The sequence below is a fragment of the Helicoverpa armigera genome, chromosome 2, assembly GCF_030705265.1.
Source record: "Helicoverpa armigera isolate CAAS_96S chromosome 2, ASM3070526v1, whole genome shotgun sequence".
Lineage (NCBI taxonomy): Eukaryota > Metazoa > Arthropoda > Insecta > Lepidoptera > Noctuidae > Helicoverpa > Helicoverpa armigera.
Genome location: NC_087121.1, coordinates 6228424 through 6255764, shown reverse-complemented (window position 1 = coordinate 6255764; position 27341 = coordinate 6228424). Strand labels below are relative to the sequence as shown.

General features: G+C 34.5%; 1 protein-coding gene across 1 annotated transcript; it reads left to right on the top strand.

The window, feature by feature from the left end:
* The first annotated feature begins 1126 nt into the window (after positions 1-1126).
* Positions 1127-27325, top strand: LOC110375653 (mucin-22). The gene is made up of 5 exons (XM_021333866.3): positions 1127-1525; positions 20060-20206; positions 20319-20494; positions 20576-26389; positions 26520-27325. Exons 2-5 carry the CDS (start codon positions 20119-20121, stop codon positions 26799-26801), a joined length of 6360 nt encoding a protein of 2119 aa, XP_021189541.3. The 5' UTR covers positions 1127-1525; positions 20060-20118; the 3' UTR covers positions 26802-27325.
* The last annotated feature ends 16 nt before the right edge of the window (positions 27326-27341 follow it).

Here is a 27341-nt window from a genome sequence, read left to right as displayed (position 1 = left end):
CTGGGTTGACAATGTACAATCGTTTATCAGTTAAATTGCAAGTTTATTACCAGCACAGGTAATACGCAAGTAAGGTCCACATTTATCCCGTTTTTTCATGCATTTGTAACGGTAATTCTTGTAAGCCGTATGTCGTACAAAGCTGTTTATTCACTTCATTGATAATGATAACATTTTTGCAGAATGTGTGTCCTGGATTCGACCGAATGGTTTTTTTCGAAAATATTTACGATTATTTTCACATTATATGGAGAATGTAACAAAATAAGTGCCATTATTCTGTGGAAGTTAGCTCAGTATTTTTAAGTTTGTCCTACTTTAGAGATTCTTTCTTTCGTGGGTGTGTTTTTATTTATGTTTTGGAGTTAAAGAGGTCACACAGCGACTACTTAAACTACGTATATGCATATCGGTGCAGTCATAATACTACCTGTATCGATGAAGGTATGACGATAGAATTCGGTAGTTCTAAGGTGATAGTATTTATTTAACCCCCACCAATTTTGTTTTATTCCATGACGGGTAAATACAAACACTTCCAAAATATAAAAAGAACTTTCTCAGTTAGTTACCCACTGGATTTTGATCATGTACATTCGTGTTCCTGCAATTGACGCTTGCGATCATTTGAGCACAATATCCAATTAATTTCTGTAAAAAAAGACATACCTGAAATTTGTAGGAATTTCCAGAAGGTGAGAAAACAAACGATATAAAAAAACTCTCTTATTATAAGTTCTAGAAGCCGCTTGTACAAAATTGCAGCTTTTTCCTCTAGTTACACAGTCATGTAATTAAGTTAATAACATTTAATTATTTTATACGTACCCATCTATTGAATACTTTGTATTTACTTCTTTTATATCTGCATTGTAATACAATTATGTACCTGAACATAACAATCCTTGAACCTCAACAAATACTTACCTAATAAAACCTCAATTATCTTTTAATTAAATGACATCAACACCCATAACTTTCACGGTGAATTTCATTAATAACTCCCTTAGATTCATATTATCCAGATCTTACCTTAGATTGCCTTTAAACGTTCTATCCACCATAGAACTAATAATATTATTCAAAAGCATTATAATCCCATACTCGTTATGACTGGCACACAATAAGAATCGGTAATCACTATTTAATCGAGATGGCAATGTACACTCGAGTTGTAATCGTCGATAAAAAACAAAACACTGTTGCGGAGCCCCCACGGATGTCATGACGCGGTAAATAGTATCGATAAGAGTGCCAAGTGTATCATGTGTTGGTATAAGAGGCTGAGGAACCGCGGCGCGCATCCATACATAGTCTTACTGACTCGCTGAGACCTTGCCCGCCACGCAAGGACGATTCCAGCCCCTACGAATACTAGCCATTTCCTTACCGACTCCTAACAGAGAAGCTCACTTCGACAACGAATTTTTTATACATTTATAATCTAAGTTTTCATTATTCTAAACAAGAATAAGACTGAACGTTTGTGTCTGTGATATATCTGAATAGTGCTGAAGGATTTTTGGTGAGTACCAGTGAACATTATTTTAGATATTATGAAATTGAAAATTTTTGCAGGCCTGAAGCTCTATTTTAATTTTTTTAAGGAAACAGAATTAACGGTCACTTAATATTGACACATAACAACATGAATATATTATTTATTTATTAGTAATGCTAAATATTTTTTTATCTGTTAGATCCCTCAGTTAAAATAAGAATATTACTAAAGTATGAAACGCTCGTTGAAGTCTAAATAACTGACAAGCGTTATCAGTAGAACCAAGTATAAAATTACTTGAAATTGAGCCAAAAAAATAATTAAGCTCGTCCCTTGACTCGCACAGATCCTTATCACAATTAAGGCTTTTTATGTACCGTTAAAGAATGATCGAAGACTGCATAAGTGTTACGCGAAGGATATTTGAAAATTGTCGAAGGAGTAGGCTTGCGTTCCATTATGCATGCATCGGTCGTGACGAAGGGTTTTGCAGCAAACGCGATTGATCGCACAATGTAACTGGCCAGTAACATTTTGCAAAGACAATACTGGAACTGGAACGGGACTTCAAAATTCAAATTTCTTCGTAAAAAGAACGGCACCTTAAAAACATTTAAACATTCGAGTTTCGAACCTCCTTTTTGAAAATTCTGTTAAAAGTAAGCATAATATTTCTTAAAATATGTACTTAAAAACCGCAAAACTTTCTTTAAACGTGCAAAAATATTTCTTAAACAATACCTACGCTATTGTTTTTAAATACTCATCCGTTCAAATATGAGTAATTTTAAATACAGTAACAAAAGCGATTCTCATTCACTTTCATTAAAAAATGATTGAATACTTAAATCGAATAATTTATGTCGAGTCTAAAAATAGGAAAAATTAAAAAAAAAAACACCTATTTACTAGGTCTTATCTCCCACAAAAAGTTTCTAAGATTCCAAGTGATACCACACAAAATAAGCCTTTGTCCAATAAATTGCTCAATATTATCCGAGAGAAGAATCTTGTAGTACATCAACATTGTTAGCGCACAGCTCAGGGTACAGGAGATGCGTTGATACTGCGTTTGCGCACGGCCCATGCTAATTCGATCTATAGCCCGATAGTGAACGTACTAGCCAGATAGTTAAACTGCTTGTAATGGATGCCTGTGCTATCCTGTTTATTGGAATTTGCTTTATTTAATTGGATTTGTTTTTATATAGTTTGGATGGTAAATTAAATAGTTGCAGATGACAAAAATGCGTGAAAGATTCTCTATGGCATTGCCTTTATGCATTAGGTGTACCTATACTTGAAATACTCCATTATAATATAAGTGATAAGATTGGTGAAACTTTTTTATAATAGTACGATAGTTTTGACATTACATAGAGTATAGAAAAAGTTCTTCAGTTGGGTTGTTCTATCGTTGTTCTATTGATATTATGATTATGCTCTTTCTGCCTCTTTTCTCATATAACATTATTTCACATACCTATCTAACCCATATTGAGTAAAATAGAGTAACAAAGAAGCGTGGACTCTTACAGGAGGATTTATATTTAGACTTCTAAAGTAGCGGACATAAGCTTTATAATTAGTACTATTAGTGAGATAAACAATGACTGCACTCACAATAGCACAATTATAGATTATTGCCATTGATTTTTTCTGCTTTATTTTCTTGAAAACTATTCTACCGGTTCCTACTAATTGTGCCTTTGGTCAATGAAGTCTATTTTGAAATAAAAACATCTATGTGTAATTGCAGTTTGTATGGCCATTAGCAATTTTGTTGACCGTTTTTATACTTTGTAAATCAATGGGTGTCTCAAACAGTTTTTACTGAATTATCGATGTTTACAAGAAACCTATTTGGTGACTCTCTCTATTTTATGTAAGTTTTTTTTTATTTTCTGTAGCCACCGAAACCAAACATTTAACATAAACCTTTAAATGGGTAGTCTGGTGGTTAAAACATCTGCCTTTCAAGTATGTGTGTGCGGGTTCGATTCAAGATCAGGCAATTGTAAAGTGTGTATGTGTTGCCGTTTTCGAACCAGGTCTAAAGTGCCTTTTGGACACCAATGAATGAGTTCAGGTGAAGTAAAACATCTTCAACAAACTTGGACTTTAGTTTGAAATTACTAATCACTTAGAGCAATAGTGGTAATTAGCCCTCATTCCGTCTCTTTATAAGAAAAGGTTTTAGTGGGACAGTAAAAAGTTTGATGATGAAATTACTCAAAATATAGCCTGATAGGCCTCTGACCAGTCGTTGAGTGACTCTGGGTAAAGGAAGAAGAACCATCACTAATCCCCAATAATTTTTTTTAACATACTTGTAAATCATTGTAACTGATGTTTAAGAACAATGCACGTACAGACGCACAAAAACTGCGAACAAAAACCTGAAGAAGAAATAAAAGTAGTGTAACATCCTGTAATAACTACACTAATAGATTAAAACAATGGTATGGTTCGCGATAACTGTAACAAAAAGTAAACTTAAATATAGACACGCTAATTGAAAAAGAGGTGCCTGAAAATATTGTTCAAGAATATAATCTGCAACAACATAGCGAGTGGAACAAAAATCTAGATTTATTTATTATTTATTTTCAAAATTACAAACTGTAATATTAGTTCGTACCTTTGCAGCTAAATTAGTGGTGTCTCTTACTTAAAGTCGGCTTATACATATGCTTATTTATGCATGAACATATGTAGGTATATAAAAATATATCTTTCAATATAGCATAACATTTACAGATTCTAGCAAGAAAAGACAATTAATTAAGTGAAGTAAAGTACTTAGACAAGAAAGGTTTAGCTAATTTTACCACTAAAGAGTTGTAATAAAAACCAATACCGACCTATTTAAAAAGGATCTTCATTAATATGTCCTCCGTCCTATCTCAAACTGTATATCGAATACATAGACCTAGGTTTATTCTATGAACCCGCTCTGTAATCGTGTGACTATTACGAAGGCACGTGATAGGCGCCATCGATTCTCATTGGCACACTCGTCATGGCATCAGGATTGTCATGGATAGCATTTGATGATAGATGTGCAGGTAACAATTGACGATCTATGTTTAGATACACACAAGTATTTATACTAAGGATGAAGTTAGACAACATAATGTTAGTTTTCTTAAAACAACCGTTTATTTTGAAAGTTCATAGTAGATAGTTGATTGAATAAAAACGGTAGTTAATTTTGTCCGTGAACTTGGGCCTAAGTTATCATACAGACTTTTATAGTTTTGACATAATGCACTATAAAAGAAAATACCTCTGATTGGTTACGGCGACAATATTTTGTAGATAGAAAGCAAAACAGTGTTGTGTACGGTAGACAAGGTAATATCAAGTAAGCAAAGAATTAAAAATTGTAAATCGAGTACTGTTTAGTAGTAAGAAAGCTGGACAATACTTAGTAAAGGGAACTTTTTCTTGTAATGCATTGTTTTATAATTTTTATTGAATATTTTACTGAACCAGGCTTGAAATTCATGTTAAACGCTATACTATGGTAAGGTTGTGAATTAATTAAAGTTATTTTATTTATAGCCATTAAATTCTTGCCTTTGGCATTCACCATAGCAAAATGCTTACAAGATCGTAGAGAACAGATAAACTTAACTACTCGATCCTACATGCGTGCATTTATTTAACTTGTTATAACAACCAGATGATGAGAAAACTAGAAACAAGATATTTTTATATCTGAAGTAAACCGAACATGTACCTATATGTGATAGAGTTCTTATGAAAGCAATTATAGCTCTGTCACATACATGATAAAAAATAAACTTATAAAAAAAGTTTAGTAAAAGCATGAAGCAAATATTGTTTAGTAAAATGCAAATGTATTCCTACATTAAAAGTTTATATTAACAGTTACAAAAGGAAGAAAAAATAGGTATTATGTATCTTGCAAACAATTTTTTAGTTTGCACTGTTCGAGAAAAAAGCTTACCCACAAACAAAGTCATTCATAACTTCATAAAAACTTTTCTACTGCAGACCTTTCGTCTATGAATAAAACATATAACATACTACTATTGATAAAAATATGATACCAGAATAACTTAACTATAATACAATGTTAAATATAAATAGCAAAGACACCCTTTTCAAACAGAACTTATCTTCTCCCGGCCATTTGTCTATCTTTTATTTTTATCCGGGATGTTCTTGAACACTTTGTATGTTCTTATCTCTTAAATGGAACATTGTTGATGTTTATTAAGATAGTTTTAGAGATAGCCTAAGATCGCATAAGAGCTTAAGAACTTATTCTGAAACATACAGGTACCACAGACATAAGAAGTCTTTTCACAAAAACCGTATTTCTATAGATACTGTCTACACATATGTTTATCATGTAAAAAACACTAGTAAACTATATTTTTCTCGATAATGTCTTAATCAGTGAAATAAATATAGAGACGGTTATCAAAATTAGAGAGCGGAGTCTCTGTCTTAAATAAAAAAAATACAATAACTACCTTTTCATCAATGATTCACATAAAAAAGTTTCAGCCACAAAACCAACAATACAAACGTACGATCAGTTCAATAAACAGTAATAATAGCAAATCATCTATTATTAAAGTATCAAGATTATGATCAAGATGCGATCTCCGTTGAATTATGCCACGAATCAAAATATTAAGTTTCAAAGATGATTAATACCATCTATAATCGGCCTACCAATGTTACTTGTTTTTATCTTTACGCATTTTATTTTATAACAGGTGCTATGCAGAATTGCATAAACATGTACCTACTGCATTTTATTTGTTTTTTGCTGAATGGTAAGCACAATGTTTTCGTTGGAGCCTACAATAAAAGCTGCAAGTTGTAATAGTACCTCGTCAATAGTAAAACCTGTTCGATCTTGAGTTACTGAACCACATTGAACTTGCTAGGCAGAATATTTATTTTAAGTGCCCATCCGTTTAGTATCTACCTTTGTAAAGATTACAAGGTTCGTTATATTAAAGTTCATATTAATTTAACTTTATCAAAGTCATGATTTCATCGATTTCAATTTAACAGAAGTAAGGAAATATGGGCCCAAAAAAAAGGTTGTCCCCTTTGATTAAAAAAAAATGGATTTGATAATACATTTTCTGGTAGATGACGAGATGACTTACAGTAGCTCAAACGTAATTCTGAAAAAGCATCACATTATACCGTAATAAAATGTTACCATTTGTGTTCAATTTGCACATCTTTCAGTAAAGTAAAGTAAACTAATAGTTGGACAATGTGTGCCGATATCATTACAGCTGATTCGATCAGTAACACCGCTGTAACTGTTCTTGGGCAAATAAAATATAGAAGTGCGATATTTTTACAGAAATGTGTGAATTAAAGAAAAGTGGTTTTTATTGCTTTTTACAATCTTCAAAGAGTTATTTAGACTAGAATGCGCTAGACTTCTTATTCATAGGTTTTTTAACGTCTGGTAAATTATTCTCGATTATTTTGATCAGAATTTCTCAGTAGGTAACATGTAGGACTGGTTTTAATATTTGCGTGATAGTATCTAGCGTGCAGATAACTTTTAAGCGCACATGCTAATATAGGAACCTATTTTAAACTTTCCGACACCAATTAATGTGTTATACCTACATACAGTTTTGACTATCAAAAAGCGATATGTATTATAAGCTATCAACAAATCGCTTCCAATAAAAATACATACATTAATTACAATAGCGTTTAACATGTACTTGATATGTAAAATCATCACATGAATAGATCCTATCAAACTAAATTCAATCCGTTTTTTGTTTGAAATGTAAAGCAGTTCTTTGATGAGATTATTTGAAGAGTGAAGTTGAAATGTCAGGCCATTGTGTAGGCGTGGTACCATTTAACAAAGTGCTGTCTTGTTCTGGACGTGGTACCTATACTCATATTGTAGTGGACTGTTCGATTTAATAAAATTGTCTAGGTACCGTGTAGCAAGCAAAAGAGTGGGCGATTTAGCAAAAGATGATTGTACAGCAAGCTTGTTGGGTAAAACAAAACTTAAAAAAACTACAACTTACAAAATGCCCAATGCCAGGAAAAATAAAAGTTATTTTCCATTCCTTTATAGAGGCATCTTTTACGCAGACGTTTTCCAAAGGGTTAGTCATTTTTGGTAATTAGTAGGTCAACGAATATTTAAGGATTCTAACAACCAGCTGTAACAACCGCAAACGGAGCTCACGATGTATTCGGCACATTTGGCGAGCTTGCCAAGTGGGCTCCTCTCAAGTTCAATGCCAAGAATCCGTTTGATCTTCCTCAATAACAATGTATTACGATTCTATTCGGAACACATAGTTTTATTAGATTTTTGGCTTCTAAAATGTGGGCATTGTTACACATTCTTGGTGCTAGTGTTACGACAAACTGTGAATTCCATTTACTGAGAGTAATAGGAAATTTTATTTCTACGGTACAAATACGTATTCTAATTTTCTTCTAATATGGATAAGGCATAATATCTGCATATCCTTTGAATTGTATTCTATTGTTATGATAATAATTTATCGGTCTACGATAAACTAATGATCCCACAAATCAGTTACTTATACAATGTCTGTTCCAATTTGCATAATAAATTATGCATTTGTAACTTTTCCTATCTTGAATCAATACTCTTTTTGCTGCAATTTCTCACTCAATAAATATAAAAGCTAGTATACTTATCTAAGTTAACCGTAAGAAAATAAAACAATGAGAATTTATCTAAAGTCCAAGAATAGTTTGTAACCGTATTTTAATATACGGTATCTTTAGACCAAAGGATTATAAATTAAGATTGTCACGACGTTTGAGGAGTGGTGATCGTAAATGTACAGTCGGCGACATAGTGATTAGAACAGAAATGGAAAACAAAAATAATTTTATTCCTTTTCATTTCATTTTTAAAAGAATTCAGCTGTCAGTTCAGCTTCAATAGTTAGGCAGGTTAAACAATAAACATTAAATTTAGATAGACTAAATTGTTTATAACTAAATTGTTTATGACTAAATAGTTTATAGTAGTAAGTAAATCACTCTAAGTTAAGTGAGATCTTAATAAACGTGTCTGTAAGCTCAGCATTAAAACAATTAATTAGGCACCGTTTAGCTTCAAAGAATTTCAACAGTACCTGTATATTTAACTTGTTATATAAACAGGAAAGTCTACATGAATACGGTTTCATTCATAAACTAAGTGTTTGTCAGTCAGTGCAGCTGACTGTACCTACAATCGTTGAATGTGTGACTCATCAGCCGATACATATCAATCATCAGTATTGAGGCTTTTTTAATAACAATGGTGGGAGATGATTTGGCGAAATTTTGAAGAGATTTACAACTTTATCCACCTAGAGAGTTTTTTTTCATACTTGATATATGTACTTAGGTACTTTATTTTGGACTTCGTCAGGATTCCGAGAAAAGTTTATTCCGTACACGGATATGACTAAAATCTACCTATGTCCTTTCAATTGTTAGCTTCAAACTCTTCATACTAAAGGCGCAGACTTTCTTTCGAATAACCACTCAACTTATAGGTAGTACTGTTGAGTATCAAAGTTAAGTTTTAGAACAAGATTGGAACATTCTTGGTCACTTGTTTATGTAAATGTATGTATACTAAGGTCACGGAAATCGTCCATCATTCAAACCTTCAAATACACAGATCTGAAGTAAATAAACAAAAAACAACAATATTTAAAACAGTGCGAAGAAACATAACAAAACTTTGCATAATTGTGAAATAAAATTAGATCACTCATTAGCATTGCAGTTATAAAAACTATACGGAATTCAGTCAGTTAATAAAACATCTGGTTTATTTACAAAAAAATAAATAGCTCAGCGTTGTTAAGTAATAAGGAATTTATTCAAAACTATAAAAAGTCGTTGTTTCTTTAAAATGATACAATTTAGATACGACTGAAGGTAACGTTATTGACATTAAACTTAATTGATATTAAGTTATTTACTTCTTCTCATATTTAAAAAATTGCATCAAAAAACTCCTCATCGCTGCCCACCGGGAGTGTACCCAAGAGGCTGGCAGCATTGCCACGTTGGATGGCAATGCTAACTTTTTGGCCAAAATAAAAACCAGCCCTTGGTAAAAATATTAGGTAATAAGTTAGTTGTATGTTGTATATATATTTATTATTAAGTAAAGAAAGATTGTAATTTTTTTGTGTATTTCTTCTTCTCATTAGTTATCTAAACTCATGTTGGTTAGTCTTTTCCGAAAGTAATGCTGTAACACCGTATTTCAGTTCATCATTTGAGTGCAGGCAATCATGGTCCGGAAAATACCTACCTACTCATACTTATTACATTTTTTGCATAGCAATTTACATGGGCACCAAACTTATATTTAGTACCAACTCGCGAATTACCAGCTCAAATTACGCAAAGTAGGTAGAATTTACATAATTTTTAAAATTGCAAATCTGGACTCAAATTATTAATCTGGGGTCTAAATTGTCCTTAGTACATAATCCAAAATTCTTCGTCAAATATTTTCTTTGTTAGGACCACAACAGGGTCATTGAACCGTATTAAAAATCCTCAAATATAATTACACTAAGATTACTATCAAACTTCGTACTAAATGAGGATGTTTTGTTTCTTGCTTGGGGAGCGAACAACTAAAGTTTTTTGTCCTACCAAATTAAGCTACGTATTAACAATAACGCTTTGTTTTATAATTGTTACCGACGGACGTTGCGCATATGGTATTTTTATTACGTCTTATATTGTAACAGTGGATGTGCTTATGGACAATTTTGGCTAAGCCATGACGTGAGTTAAAGTCAAGTGTAGCCAAATATAATTCGGTGTTGCAGAAGATCGCAGGCTTTTGTTTTATTGAAATAAATAATCTTGAGGAAGGGATTTCGTCTCGTTGATGTGTAGGTATTTAGGTATTGGAAGGTGCTACTAAGTCTGGTAAAGCCACCTTAGTGCTGTCAAATAAAGATTATTAGGTTTGAGAAGCATCAAAACATTTGTTTTTCTTTTTATTAAGTTCTTAGGAATGACGTAAAAAAGGACTATCTACATACAGGGATTAAGAGTCTCAGTGAAAAGTAATTAAAATACCGTTTACTTGACTTGGCATACCAATTTAGACGTACGTAAATCAATTTTATTACTCAGTAAAAAAAAGTTAATAACCCTATAGATTACATACAAAGTTAAACTATTGCTCAGAATTACATACACGACTTTGCATTTTTCTTCCTAAGCTCGAAGTAACAAAAAATAATTGCCGATTGCAAGTTATTATGAAGATCTAATAGACCGAAAAATTCCAGGTCATTGGCTTTACTAAGATATTATTATTTATTAGAAAATTATACCGTAAAATAAACAAGTAATATTTTGCATCTTATTCATTGATTAGACATAATGACGGAGTGACTGTTTCGTGATTAATTTATATTCCGTTTGTGGAGTGTTTTACGACTTTTTATTCAATTAATCATAATATACCGTTCTTTTACACTATGACAAATTCTTTGACACAGTTCGAAATTAGATGATTTATAAAAACAAATATATGACCGTGACTATTTTTAGTGTTTGATTACTTAATTAAAATAGCCATTTGTATACTATGTTAGTTTGTGTAACGGCAACTCTTTATTGCCTTAATATTAACAGTAGATATAATATGTTTGCATGGTAGGTAATTCTAAGAGGTAATCCCAAGAAATCCTTTGAAAAATAAAGTCCTGTAAAAGCTTACATGAAAAAAAAAACATTACAATTAAACCAAAAAGTTTATATACCTGTTATTGATATGATTTCATGATAGTGACCTATTAAGAAAAGTTAGGGTTTACTTTCTATATAAAACAATGTTCCATTCGATTGTCCTGGCCTTATTTTGAAATTTTCTTTGCAATGTAAGCTAAATCTTGCTCAAGTAGGTACACGATTTTTGGGATAGTTCTGTGTTCTTGGAATTCTGGTTAAAATAAAACCGTATTTTCCCGTACTTTTGCTAGGTACTTGTGCAGTTTTTCTTCAAGTGATATTGCGTCACTTCAGTTTTGTGGTTTAGGGTGAACGACATTATAAAAAAAAACTTAAAAAATATCAAGTTCTTGAAGTGCAATTAGGCATCGTAAACTTTATGGTCTATTATTAAAAATTGGGTATCAATGAACTCGTCGCTATTATATTTTTTTATTGTGTAGTAATAACCTCGAGTTTGTAAATAATTTACTAAAAAAATAGAATAAACGTGAATTTAAAAGTCATTTTCATTGACTTTTAATTATTAATCCATCAATCAGGTCAAAACATAAATCATTAGTTGCTTATAAGTTTTTATTTTAATTCTATACATTTCATGATTTCAGCTGACTCGTTCATGCGTGTATAGACTGCGTGTAAATTAATTAATTTATCAACAAGACGTTAACTTGACCTTAAACCTCGTTCTATTTGCCTCGCGTGCCATTGAACGTTCGCAGTCCATATAATTAAGACAAAACAATAAGAAAGTGAGTAGATTCCAGGAGATATCGTTGCACAACGATAAGACTTCAGAATCGCCGGATGGTTGATACCATCTCGAGAAGCAGCCCGTAACGCGAGTTGCCAAACTAAATGATTTTGTACGCGATTGATTTATTGTGCTTTAACTCCTGTATTGTTTAGAGAATGGAGTGATTATGGCTAGAATTTATTGGGTTTCACTAGAGGTTGTTTAAGGCCGTTTGATACTTTTTTTAGCAGGGCTTTGCAGAATTATTCCTTCAAGTTTACATATCACGGCTGTTTCTAGATACATTATTTTACCCTGCAGTACCTACCATTCTGATTTGTGCTTACAGAAGGAAAATTGCTTCCAATATTTTATGTTTGTGTACCCAAAACGAGACACAATAAATACTGCCAAACCCCATAACTCACCGTAAAAATAAATGAATACAGGTAGTCACAGGCAAGACAAACTATTAAATCATCTCTATAAAAAAAATACATTAGGCAGTCTTTGTTTTAAAAAAAGAACAATATCCGGAACGTTACCGATGTATAAGTACGACAGTAGTTACGTATAAACATAATTGCTGACAGGAATCCGTTGGTAATGACTCTGAAGTCATCATAATGATGATCAGTCATGACTATCCGCATGAAAATCGTGATTGCGAGGGAAAATTTTATTTACCTGTCTGTCAGTCATGTTGTTCTAGTGCCCGAACAAGTCAAGGCCCTGTGAACTTAAGCTATGAGCTTAATTACACACGTGTTTGTAGATACGTCAGAAAATGACTGAAGTCGCAAAGAATGACTTGTTAATATGCTTTTCTTCAGGACGTAATAATGACGGTATTTTGGTTAGGAAACAACGGAAACTGGGTTCATTCTTAAGATTTGCAGTTTATAGGATCTCACTAATCTGCATACCTACAATCAATCGAGTCATCAATCACTACGAAAATGAAATTAGAGCACATAACGATACAAAATTATATCTAGACTGAATTACTTCTAAATAGTGATAATTACTTCTAAATAAAAAGGTGAAGATAAAGGTACATTGACATGATAAGAAATAGTCTTTACTCAGCACGAATAGGTCACTTTGAAACTTATAAACATCGTGTGTAAATATTATTTGCGAATGTTTCTTTTATATGCACATTCTCAGACAGGCGTGTTATTGTTTAGTTAGATGTAATATATTACAATATAGGTAGTTGTGTTATTGTTGCCGTTTTAGGGCATCAGTTATAAACTTGAGCTACATTTTAACATGTTGGTCTAGGGTTCGCAAAGCGCGATTGCTGTGCAAGAGGTTCGATTTATTGGTACGACCTACAATAGGTATGTGGGTTTTTGAAAAAATATTTCAGAAATCAGCTGAAAGTCGGTAGTGATATACCCGAGCATCGGGAGCAATTAAATGTTGGTCCTACGCTTGATCTCTCCCCGGTCGTATCGGATTGCCATCCCATTTGTTTGTAGGATGAAAAGAGACTCAACCTCATCAACCTGGGTCTGCTAAAACGCGTGTGCTTTATAATTATAATATTTTCTACACAGTAGTTCACAACACCATGAAGACTAGGTACTTACTACTCATATTGCCTCATTGACTACATCGAACTTTATGAGATTCATATCAGTTGAACCTGAAAAAATAAACAACTTTGTTCACTTATCACAAACAATATTACAGGAAGTTTTTCATGCATAATATACTCATTATAAAACGTCTTCCTCACTTACAAAATAATTGTTTTACTGCTACAGTTGAGATAGAAAAAATATCTTCATACTTAAGATTCATAAGATTCTAACGTTACGTTCTTTTTAATGTGTGTTTATAATTGTATATTAGTTAGAAGTGTCACATTTTTTTATTTTAATTAATGTACATTAATTCTCACTTCTATGTACCGATTTTTTTGAATATGTATCAGTGAGTCATATTTTGTGGTCTGGGAAAATTTTAATTGATGAGAATTATGTTATTCGAAGTAGTTACATATGCATACTGTTATAATCTTCATGGAGATTGCGCTTTTAATGGTTTGCACGTGTTTATATTATTGTAATATATACCTTTGTATAATTTAGTATTGACTTGGGATACAGATTAGAATTTGTATACAGTAGGGAAGTACCTACCTAGCAGAAAAGTTTTTATTTATGTGATAGGTAATATGGAACTTTTGTACTAAACTATGATTGCCGAAAGGATACCTATAATTGACATATGACCGACTCTAATGAAAAAATGTAGGTAATTTATATCCATATTTTTCTATAAACACAAAGTAGGCTAAAATAAGTGGTAAGTTTAAACAAATAGACGCTTAACGTACTTTAAGTTACAAGATTCTTTACAATCTGCATCATTAAATCTATTACACCTATCACACCTATCATCACAGACATTAAGTTGTGTCGCAAATGCAGCCGACTAATTGTTTGCAGAAATGAGATACATCCGGTGGAACTACACCAGTATCTGATTGCTTACAATGTGCTAAGTGGTATTTTCATTATTTAAAGTTTGATTTTTTTGATATAGTGGCCGATTGAGAGCCTGCACTTCGTTAGCTAAGAAGTTCTATAGTATGATTGCATTGTTTCACACATTTAGTACCCATCACCCATTTGAGACTTGAAAATAGTTCGGATATCATTAAAGTTGAATGGTGCAACCCACACTAAGCCGAAAATTGACTAAGATACCAACTGAAATAGACCAAAAATTTGATGTGTCTTAAAACTTGCTATTCAGAACTTGACAATAGAATCCAGCACAAAACATTTCCTTCAACGTTTACCATTATTCTAAAAGCCTAAAAAATTACATCTCTCAGGCCGAAAATATCAAAAGATCATAACTTTTCATGTCACATGACTATCAGAGCTCCTTTAATCGCGAGGTAGCGATACGAGCAATAATCGCCGCTTGCGCATTTAGTGAGTTAACACGATACGTCCGCGCGTAGCCGACGACGTAGCCTTGGCCGTGAACTAGTAACGTTGTAGCGAGTCAGGTTGCATCAGCAATTCATTACCGTAGGCATTTAAACAACTAAGAACCACTTAATTTCACTTTTCTATCATATTGATAATAGTAATACATGAATAATAGATACATTTTGTTAATCCACAATTACAACAAATCACTTCCTAATGTAAATAAGGTAGGTGAGTCCAAAAATGCGCTGTTACCACTTTACGGGAGGCATTTTTATGAGTACTGTGGTGCCATCCAGGCGGTGCCTGTACTTCGAGGACTTTGATTGGTATATGAATAGAAAAAATATATTTCCCACAAAGTGTAACAAAGGGATATTTGTTCCTCAATTAAGATTTAACGGCCGAACAAAATAAGTTGAGGCCAACATAAAGGTAGACTGTGACCTAGCTTAACACGTAGGAGACTTTTTATCCGGGTGATTGGGGTAGTTCCGTGACCGCCCCGGATCAGAATCCGTGACCATTTTTGAAAGAAAAAGAATACCCGCAGTATACGTTTGTACCAAATTGGAATCCAGCTCATCATTTTGCCATATACATAGAGGTAGAATACCAGAAGCTGGCATTATGCTAGATCCCTACAATGACGTATAGACGTTGTGTAGACAATTATGTAGGTAGATGAAGCGTTCTAGTGTTCAGTGCGGTGTGTAGTTGATGTAATGTATACTGATTTGATCAATGTTTTCATATGATTCCTGATTTATTGTCTTTTAAGTCTTGGTCCAACTCTTAGATTAAGGCATGAAAGTATAGAGGTGACACAGTGAGGACGCAATGGATTGAAACAGCACCACGTAAAATATTTTCGAGTGTGTTATTCATGTGGGTGTCTATATAATAAATTCTCCATGTCAGAGGCTGTTAGACGGTTTTCAGAAGATTGTGATACAAAGGGTTGCTAGGTTAGCAAACCCACAAAAAGAAGAAATGAAGTAGCGACAACAGTAAGTGCCTCTAATGTGCATTTCCCTAACCCAATAGGTACTTATTCGTCTTTATACATAAGTTTAGAGAGTGGCTATATTTATGTATAGTTCAGACTCCCTGATACGTGGTCTTCTTTCCAACCCCTCACAGTTTTACGGTTATATAAACTTATGTATGTAGACAGTGACTCGCGAATATATTTATAGTTGAGACTCGTCTTGCTGGAAAGTAAGTCGGCCGACTTGGCATCAACTAGTGCAGGTGCAACGACAAGTTCAAGGTCATACCGACGTAATGTTCACGCTCTCATTATTATGTTTAAACAGTTTTATGAAAACATGTGAGGTTTTTAATGAATAATTTTTCGTATAGTGATATGAATACCAGTGGCAGCTAATTGAATCTTTCATGGAAAATATCCGCTGGGTGGACATGAACATATTTTTCCTGCTTTTCATATCTTGCTAGTTGTTCTTAAAGAAGTTGTAGTTTTGCTATTGATAAAATTTCAGGCGTTTAATAATATCCTTTATAAAAAAATATTAATGATGCGGCCGCAAAAATTTTCAAGAACTTCCGAGTAACCTAAGAACCGACTTGATTATATTTTCTATATAGCTACCACATTGAGGATTCATTGCAGCTAATCTACCATAGCACATTGTCAATTTACCATTAAACGTATGATTAAATCAATTGGGCATGCCATTGAACTCTATATGTAACCAGATAATGATGATGACTCCTCAGTTCGCACCATGGTACGGGTATTAAGGAAATAATAAAGGAAATCGATGGAGCACGCTCCCTTTTTGCTTGCTGACCACAAGATCCTGATAGCATGGTCTTCGACCGCAAAGCTGACGTTAATCTTGTATCCCACGAAGCATATTGACTCTTTTGTTTTATGCCAGGTATAGCTTATGGACGAGGTATTAAAATTAGTTTATTTGCCGTTTCATCGAATTTTCATTAGCGTGGGATTCGTTAGGATTCGTTAGATTCGTTAGGACGATGTATATTAATTTTGAAGTGTACCTACTGTACATAACCGATTTTTGGATACACAAGGTTTGTGTAAACAATTTTTATTACTTAATTATTTGTTTTTTTTTTTCAAGTTGATAAAAATATGAATCACGTAAAAATATACATAAAACAATCGTTAACAATGTATGTATAGGCGTGTTTGTAAACCATAAGATATCAGTTTATTTAGCACTCGTATCTGGTTAGGTTTGCGTGGGTGCATGGACGTAATGCAGACAGTAGACAGCTTGTATTCTTTGCTACTATCGCTAGAGCAATAACTACGATAAACACGTATTATGTAGCAAGTGAAAACTATATTTCATAATCCCTCCAGTAAATAACAGGTGCGCCAACATAACATAAGTTTAAACTCGTACACTTAGGGGCCGATAAACGTACACAGTTTACACTGGCTAGCCAATTTATTTCTAGACGTTAATATCGGGACTCAATCGAGGTGCAACCGCAAGAATGCAGTCCAGTCCCTACCACAACTGCTGGAAAGGGAATCTTCAAGAAACCAGTTTTATGTTATTGCGCCCTTCAATAAGTTGTAATAAGTATTGGCTTCGGTTACTCAGAGGCATCGATGCAATTTACTCAAGTAATGAAAGTAAAAGTTTATGGACCATTTGCATTTTGTATCTATGTGCTTATGTGAAGAGTTCCTATTAATTAGGTCAGTGTGTTAGCACTACTTATTTATGGGTTTTTACTCTATAGGTCTCTCTTTATCATCATCATCATATGGCTCATAAGATGATAATGATGAAGTAAACATTGCTTTCGAAAAAAATAGGTAATACTCTATAGGCATGGTCAGGTTTAGGCAATACTAGCACAAAAAAATATACGCAAAATAACTAGGCTGAAAAATCAAACGCTGTGGTTCAATGGCAATTAGCTGTTAATAAGTCCAATAATATTTTCCAGTTAAACAGAATTAAGTAGTCAAAGACAGACAGAATTTCCTTAGGTAGGAATCTTCCATGCAACTGAATTCTAACTTAGGTGCAATGTTTTATCCGCCCATACCGCACTAAACTAACACATCATACATTAAACGGTTTAATAACAATCCAATTAAGTGTGTACATAATTTTTTGTGTCTGCAAATGATTATTCAGCTCATTTGCTTTGCATAACTCGCGTCATACGCTACGCGTAATGACGGTGCCCAGATCGCGTACAAAAAGAAACTCGCCCCCGACGTATCATCGTATTGCCTTATTTTTAACAACTTGAGAGTTGTAATTATTAGTGGCAACGAACTACAGACCAACGATCAATTTATTCTTATGAAGGCTGCCTGGTTATTCACTCATGACCTTTAGAAAAATGCCCGAGGTATAGTTGGGAATTCTTTGCGAATGAGTACTATGCTCGCGTGTTACTTTTACGCCTTTTTTTGTTAGGTATTTTTAGTAAAAAGCTCTGCAAATGTAAGTAACTGAGATTAGCCGCTATTAAGATCTTGTTTAATAGATAATATGGTAGCTTTCTTAAATGCTTGCTACATAGAAATTAAATACCTGGTAGCTCTATAATTAAGGATTATTTTTCTGGATTGTTACAATAGTGTTTGTTAACAGTAGTCCATAATTACATAGGTTTTCAGTTGGAAGTCAAATATATAGGTGCTCATAATTTCAGTAACAAAATAACATGGATTAAAATAACAGATTCATTTGATAACGAACTCATACCGACAAAAGCAATTAATTTATGCTAATTAAATAGAATAAAATTACCATACCGCTTGGATATACAATCCCTCTGAAGTGACCATAACCGTAATATCTAGTACAAGCAGTAAAAAGTCGACTTATATTATATGTCACATTCATGCGGGGTAGCTTTCGTTCAGCAGTGTATGGCCATTGGCTGATATAATGATGATGAAGTACACACATTACTTACGAAAAAAAAATGGGGACTGTTTTTTTTTATTAAATGATGAATATTATGTTTTATAAGTATATGTCTGCAAAATAGTAGATGGAATGTATTGCATGACTGTATAAAATTTTAAATGGACAATGCACCATGTAAAATGTACCTAGCTATATCATCATACTCATATCATACCGCATCACGCTATTAAGTGGTACTAAACACAGTACAAATATAAAGTAAAATAAATATCAATATTTATTTTATAAAAGTATGTTATGCATATTTTGTAATACTTCAACCTGTTTAACTTATTCCCATTTATTTGATCTTCTTTGTCATTCATACTTCAACGTTATAATACCTATATTTAAGTTTTCATTACTCGGTAGTCATTAGTGACAAATGACTGCAATTTGTAGGTTCAGACCGATTTTATTTGCCGCTAATGGTGGTTGTTAAGCACTGTCAATATGTCATGAGCGATTTGTCGGTACTAAAAGGTTCAATGGAGATAATTTCCAAAAAGGTTCATTTTCATTAATAAATATCTACAAATAAAATGATGATAGTTTCATAATATTTTAAGAAGCAACAGTTAGTTGATAGTAAAGAGAAAATAGTACCCAATTCAAGCTAAAGTTCGATACAGCATTTTTTTAAATGAATCAAACATCTCTAATAAAATAAAGAAAGGTATTTTGTTATATAAATATTCACTTTAGGGCTGATTTTTCAATCATCAGTTAACTTCTATCTGAGGAATAAATATGGCGGTTTGACATTTTTTCCATACAAAAGCTGTCAAAACGTCAAACATATTCCTCAGATAACAGTTATCAGGCAATTGAAAAATCAGCCCTTAAACATATATTTATTTACATCAAATTGTGAAGTAATTTGATTAAAGACCACCAGATTAAGACGTAAATGAATCAAAATAAGTCATTGTTTACAAAACGCAGTAAGTGACACGTATTACGTGTTTAATCGTTTTTCTGCCGCTAATGACTCATTTGTATGATGCATACTGGAAAAATATGGCAATCTATGTTTCAAATAAAAAATGTATTTTAAACTACAATTTTTATCGCTCTAGATCACTTTAGTACGAAGAAGTATGTACTGAAAACCCAAAGTAATAATCATTTTTTCATGTTTCAGGTTTTTATGTCAAAAATGTTCTGCAAGTCATAACCAGCACTTAACGAATTAACAACACAATGGACAATATATTGAGAAGATACTGCAAATTATATACAATAATATTTTTTCTTTTAATCGTCGAGTCGAGGTGCCATGATAGCAATGGTAGGTTTTCAAGAAATTATTCATATTAACATCAATAGGAAATAAATTAAAAAATAGTTTTTCTTTTCTATAATATAATGTTTTTAAGAACTTTCCGATATTTTTTTTTCAGAAACATCTAGCGAACATCGACAATCTAGAGTTACCGGTAGAATAGTCAAACTTTATTCAGGAACGAGACCTGAACCCATACTGTGTGCCGGTGAAGGTTTTCAAGGAGACCCTAGCGACTGTGCTGTTTTCTATCGTTGTATGAAGTCAGGCCGCGGAAAATATACAGTTTTCAGGGTAAATGAATTTTATGAAATAACTTTAACCAATTAAATAAGTTTTAGCAGTGTTGTCATTAATTATACGTTTGTTTTACAGTTTCAATGCGGACCTGGCACTGTTTACGATCCTGAAACTGAAGTATGTAATCATCCTAGAAGTACAAAACGTATAGAATGTGGCGGTCTGTCAACGCCAGCACCAACAGTTGATCGCTTGAATAACAATGAAATCGAAGGAGCACAAAACGAAATACCTTCACCGATAACAAGTCTGCCTATTCGTATAGAATCCACAACTGGTGCTCAAACAATTTTTTCTACTGTGTATCCTTGGGCAACTTCTGGTTCGACTATAAATAATCCAACAAAACGCCAAACGCTTGCGCATACAACAGGATTCACTAATGCTTACACGACAGCTGCACTACCTGAAATATCAGAAACCCAGAGTCAACAGTATACGACCAGATCAACCCATCCACCAACCTCTACGGTAACCCAAATAAGTTCTCGAGATAACATTTGTACATCAGATGGTTTCATGGGTGACAGTGAAAATTGTCGGAAGTTTTATAGGTGTGTAGGTAATCAAAGAGGTACATACACCAGGTTCGAGTTTTCGTGTAGCGAATCAACGATATGGGATGATGATACACAAAGCTGCAATCACGCTTGGGCTGTAAAGAGAAGTAGATGCGGTAGGAGTAACCAAGACAGTCAGTATGCAACAAATAAAGACGTACTTCAAAAACCTACCTCAACAGATAAAACAATTCAACAACAGCTTCAAATAAGCTATGGATCAGACGTTACCCAAACTCAAACACAAATAAGTAATGGATCGGTCATACAAAACCAAACTCAAATTAACTTTGGTGATCGCCTAAATTCTAACAAAGGCACAAAAGCTACACAAAACCAGACTCAAATAAGCCATGGTTCAGCAACTAGTCAATCGCAGACCCAGATTGATTTCAGTGATAAAGGGGTACAAACACAATTACAAATTGATCATTCGAAACAATCAAGTCAGTCTCAGGTACAGGTTCATGCATCAACTACAAAAGGACCATCCACATCCACAAGTTTGTCTACACCTCATGCCAGCTCACAGGAAAGTAACATGTGTTCTAGGTCTGGTTTTATGGGAGATACTAATGACTGCAAGAAATTTTATAGATGCATTGATAATGGCAGAGGTGGTTACACTAAATTTGAATTTTCGTGTGGACAGGGAACTGTTTGGGATCAGAGTATTGAAGCTTGTAACCATGCTTGGGCTGTCAAAGAATGTGGAGGTAAAGTCCCTGTAGACACTACAAGTACTACGCAGGCAGCTACGAGTTCTTCTACGTCTACACAAAATTATTATACAACATCTTCAACTGAAAATTATCAAACAACGTCAGGCTTTATTCCCACGGAAGACACCGAAGACAGTGGTTATGGTCAACCTAATCAAAACCCCACCGCAGGCACAACAGCATCAAGTTCGACAACATTAAGTTCAACTACTGTAGTTTCAACAACAGCAAAATTACCATCCAATGGAAATTGTCAATCAAGTGGATTTATTGGTGATGCTAACGACTGCAAAATATTTTATAGGTGTGTTGAGAATGGCAGAGGTGGCTTTACCAAATACGAGTTCAAGTGCGGTGAAGGCACTGTTTGGGATCCAGATCTGGAAGCTTGTAACCATGCTTGGGCTGTAAAAAGATGTGGTGGTCATGCATCTTCTGATGATCACAAGGTCGACACAACAACTGAAAAAGCTCCAACTCTTTCTACTGTCCACACTCAAACTACCGTAGTTACTCAATCACCTACCGAATCTGCCGCAACACAGGATGATGACTACGATACTGGTTATGGATCTGTAAATATTGAAATTTCTTCATCAACGACGACGACAACAAAACAACCCCAGAAAGAAGATAATATGGGCAACGTATGTCGTTCAAGTGGTTTTATGGGTGATGAAAACGATTGTAAAAAGTTTTACAGATGCGTGGATAACGGTAATGGAGGTTACATTCGTTATGAATTTACATGTGGTGAAGGCACAGTATGGGACCCTAAGATTGAAGCTTGTAATCATGCATGGGCAGTAGAAAAATGTGGTGGATCAACGATCAACAATCAGGAAGCTACCACAGCTAAACCTGCTACCACTGTCGAAGAAGCTGACAAAGGTACCACCGAAAGCATCCATAGTACTGTTGCATCTACGATTAGTTCAAGTTCCTCATCCACTTCATCTGCTACAGAATCAACATCTTCGGGTAGTAATGAATGCACACGTGATGGTTTTATGGGAGACCAAAAGGACTGTAAGAAGTTCTATAGATGTGTTGATAACGGAAAAGGATCATTTACAAAATACGAATTTTCTTGTGGTGAAGGAACCGTATGGGATCAAAAAATCGAAGCTTGCAATCATGCATGGGCGGTGGAAAAATGTGGTGGAACTGCAGTTTCCTCCCCTACTCATCTCGAAACAACTACTCTATATCGTCCTACTATGAATGATGAGATAGATAATGGCTATCCTTCAAACATTGACACGGGCTATGAAATAAGTACACAAAAGACAACAACAACGCAGTCTGTACCGTCAAGTTCAGTAGCTGCCGGTGAAGGGAACAGTTGTACAACTAGTGGATTTGTTGGGGACAAAAACGACTGCAAGAAGTTTTATAGATGCGTCGATAATGGAAATGGTGGCTTTATTCGTTATGAATTTAGCTGTGGTGAAGGTACATTATGGGACCAGAGCATAGAAGCATGTAATCATGCATGGGCGGTTAAAGATTGTGGTACTGGAATCAATACTATACACACATCGAGCCAAAGTCCCGCACACGTTACATCGACATCAGATAATGAAGATCAAGGTTATCCTCAAAGTACTGAGAAAACAACCACTACAACAGTTAGCACATATCCAGATGAAGGTACCAGTGGAGAATGTTCTAAAGAAGGTTTCATTGGCGATAAAAGAAATTGTAAAAAGTTTTACAGGTGTGTAGACAATGGTCGAGGTGGATACACTAAGTACGAATTTACGTGTGGTGAGGGTACTTATTGGAATCAAGAAATATTATCATGCGACCACGCTACTTCTACTAAACCGTGTGGAGAAATTGAAAGTAGTTCTAGTACACAAACATCTGAACCGGCTCATGATGAAATTTATACAGAGGTTACAAGCTCATCAACCGAGGAAAATATATATCAAACTCAAAAACCACCCATGTCATCAGGAGCATGTACATCAGAAGGATTCTACGGTGATCCGAACGACTGCAAAAAGTTTTACAGATGCGTGGATAACGGCAAAGGAAGTTATACGAAGTATGATTTCACTTGTGGTGATGGCACAGTCTGGGATCAAGAAATACAAGCATGTAATCACGAATCAAACAACAGAAACTGTTCATCTAGTTCTTCCTCTCAGTCGACAAGTACGTCTCAAACAACTGAAAAATCTCCAGAAGCTGGTAGTTCAACCACTACGGTTACACAGATCCAACACTCAACTGAGAAAACAGATAGCTCATCTGTCTCAAGCAGTAACCAGTGCACATCTGAGGGATTCTTTGCAGATCCTAATGATTGCAAAAAGTTTATTCGCTGCGTAAGTAATGAGAAGGGTGGATATACAAAATACGAATTTTCTTGTGGTGAAGGAACAATTTGGGTACAAGATATTTTGGCATGTGACCACGATACCGACAAAACTACTTGCTCTCCACAATCAACGACCAGGCCTTCAACATCCGAGGGACATCCACAAACTACTGAAAAGGTAGAAGCGAGCATTTCTACATCGCGGCCACAGACAACTGATAAATTGGAAGATGAATATGATAGTGGAACTTCCGATAAACCAACCCAACCAGGAAGCGGTGTTTGTTCATCAGAAGGATTTTACGGAAACGAGAATGACTGTAGACAATTCTACAGGTGTGTGGATAATGGTCAAGGTGGATATACTAAATATGATTTTACATGCGGTGAAGGCACGGCATGGGACTCCGAAATTCAAACGTGTAACCATATCGATCAAGTTAAAAATTGTCATGGTACCAGTGAATCACACCCTGTAATGCATGATGAAGATAATACTCAGTCAACAGGAACTTCTAGTGCACCAGAATCTAGTACAGCGGCTTCTAGCACGTCTTCGAGTACAACTAGCACAACTAATTCTGAAACAAGTCAAGGTTCATCGTCGTCAAATAAAAATTCTTGCGATAGTGAAGGTTACTTTGGAGATACACAAGACTGCAAAAAGTTCTATAGATGTGTGGATAATGGCAAAGGAGGCTACACAAAGTATGACTATGTATGTGGCGAGGGTACAATCTGGGATCAAGACATAACTACTTGTAACCATCCACAAGACGTTGTCAATCCCTCCTGTAATCAAAAACAAGAAAGCACAACATCAACGACGATGGCTACTGCATCTTCAAGTGACTCTTCCTCATCATCATCATCAACCGATAGTACACAAAGCTCATCAACTCAATCATCAACTGAAAGTACACAAAGTTCGTCAGCTCAAACAACACAGAGCACATCAAACTGTTCTCAGGAAGATTCCTCCAAAAAACCCGTAAATCAAAATATTACATGCGATAAAGCAGGCTACTATCCCAATCCTAATGATTGCAAGAAATTTTATAGGTGTGTGGATTGGGATGGTGACGGTAAACGATTCTCTGTCTATCACTTTGAATGCGGTGAGGGCACAATATGGGACCCAGCTGTTGAAACATGTAATTATGAAGAGTCAGTTTACCCACCACGGGACTGCAGCGGAACCCAATCGCAAAGTGAAAATCAACCACCAGCAACTGAAGGAACAACTACAACACAACAGGAAACAAGTAGTTCCCAAGGAAGTACAACTCAATCTTCATCTACAACCCAATCGACAACACAGTCGACAACTACTGAACCTACAACTCAGCAATCAACGACTTCCGAACAAACAACAACTCAACAATCGACTAGTTCGGCACAAACGACATCAGAACCGGCAACTACACAATCCTCTACTACATCAGAGTCAACTACTCAATCTTCTACAACTTCAGAACAAACGACTCAATCATCTACTACATCAGAACAAACGACTCAATCTTCTACTACATCAGAATCAACAACTCAATCTTCTACAACATCAGAACAAACAACTCAATCCTCTACTACATCAGAACCAACAACAACGGAACAATCAACAACAACAGACCAAACAACTACAGAGCAATCGACAACTTCTGAACCAACTACTGAACAATCAACTACGTCTGAACAGACAACACAGGAATCAACCACGACTGAACAAAGTACTACAGAACAATCTACCACCGAGCAATCTACAACTGAATCGTCAACTACTGAATCATCAACTACTGAATCGTCCACTACTGAATCGTCAACTACAGAATCCACTACAACAGAACAAAGCACAACCCAACAATCAACTACCACTGAACAGAGTACGACCGAGGAGTCGACAAGCAGTGAAGGTACGACTACCGAACAGTCGACTACAGAACAGACCACTACAGAACAAACTACTGAAAGTTCCACAACGGAGAGTGGCACAGAAAATACATCTGAGAGCAAATGCCCCGAAACAAACGACGATCAATCACTATTTGTATGTCCCACGTCATTTAGAAGACATCCCAAGTATTGCAATCTCTTCTACCAATGTGACGAGAACAATGATACGCACGATGTGAAAATTGCAGTATTTACTTGTCCTAATAACACTATTTACGACGAGAATCAAACACGCTGCGTCGAAGAAAGCAAAGCTGATAAAAAGTGCGATGGTCAAATTGCACAAAAAAGGAGGTTTAAAAGATTGGATAAACACTACAAAGAACCAGTAAGTATTCATTTGCAACTAGTTTACCGCTCTTGAAAAAAGCTAATTCTTAACAAAAAATAAACCTTCTCGTAACTAAGTATTTTAAGATTATATTTTTTTTGCACTAATTGTTGTAACTTTTTTTCAGCTTGTGGCGTCAAAAGAAAGTTACAAATGTTCAAGCGCCGGATACTTTTCATTTGAAAAGGACAGCGAATGTTCACCGGCTTTCCTGAAATGTAAAACAGATAAAACTAACAAGATAAGAGGTTTTGTGTACCAGTGTCCAAATGGCTACGTTTACTGGTCAATAAGTAAGCGATGTGAACCGATCAACCGAGTAAGAGATTGCAAACGTTCTAACAACGACTGGTCTGAAAGGTGGGAGATACCCGTGGAAAGAAGAAATGTAGCGCCGTCCAGTGCGTGAATTAGGTTCTATCATAATATAAGCAGTGGCATTTTTTGTGATACAACATAATGTACATTTCGTGCAATATGGTTAATAGGAATTTAAAATTTAGGGAAATAAGCTTTACAGTAGGTATTTGAACATATTATGAGCATAGTATTCATATTTAATGAGTACAACGGTTATTCCGCCTTATAGCGAAGCAGTTTTTTGTTCCAATAAAAGTTCATTTCATAGAACTCATCATGACAGCTCGGCCTATCTTCTATTTTTACAAGAGATGTTATATTTATTTTCTACTTTGATAGCCTGATTAAATTAGGATTTCTTAACGAAATATAATTATTAACTAAGTATATATGTTTTACGAAATATCTAGTCTATTGAATATTTTCTCGACATACAATACTTGCTGCCATAATATTAAGGGGAATCAAAACTTGTGAACAAAATATTGTGAATTGTCAATAAAAACAATATTTTGATCACGACTTCATTAGAATGTAAGCCATGTAATAAATAACCAATGGAATAAATTATTAGCAAATAAATAATTGT

What these genes read in the sequence shown, in the direction of transcription:
- LOC110375653 (XM_021333866.3), top strand. Translation starts at nt 20,119, where the DNA reads ATGGACAATATATTGAGAAGATACTGCAAATTATATACAATAATATTT. An exon ending in GAAAATATACAGTTTTCAGG is followed by an intron (nt 20,495 to 20,575) that starts GTAAATGAATTT and finishes TTTGTTTTACAG; the next exon opens with TTTCAATGCGGACCTGGCAC. An exon ending in ATAAACACTACAAAGAACCA is followed by an intron (nt 26,390 to 26,519) that starts GTAAGTATTCAT and finishes ACTTTTTTTCAG; the next exon opens with CTTGTGGCGTCAAAAGAAAG.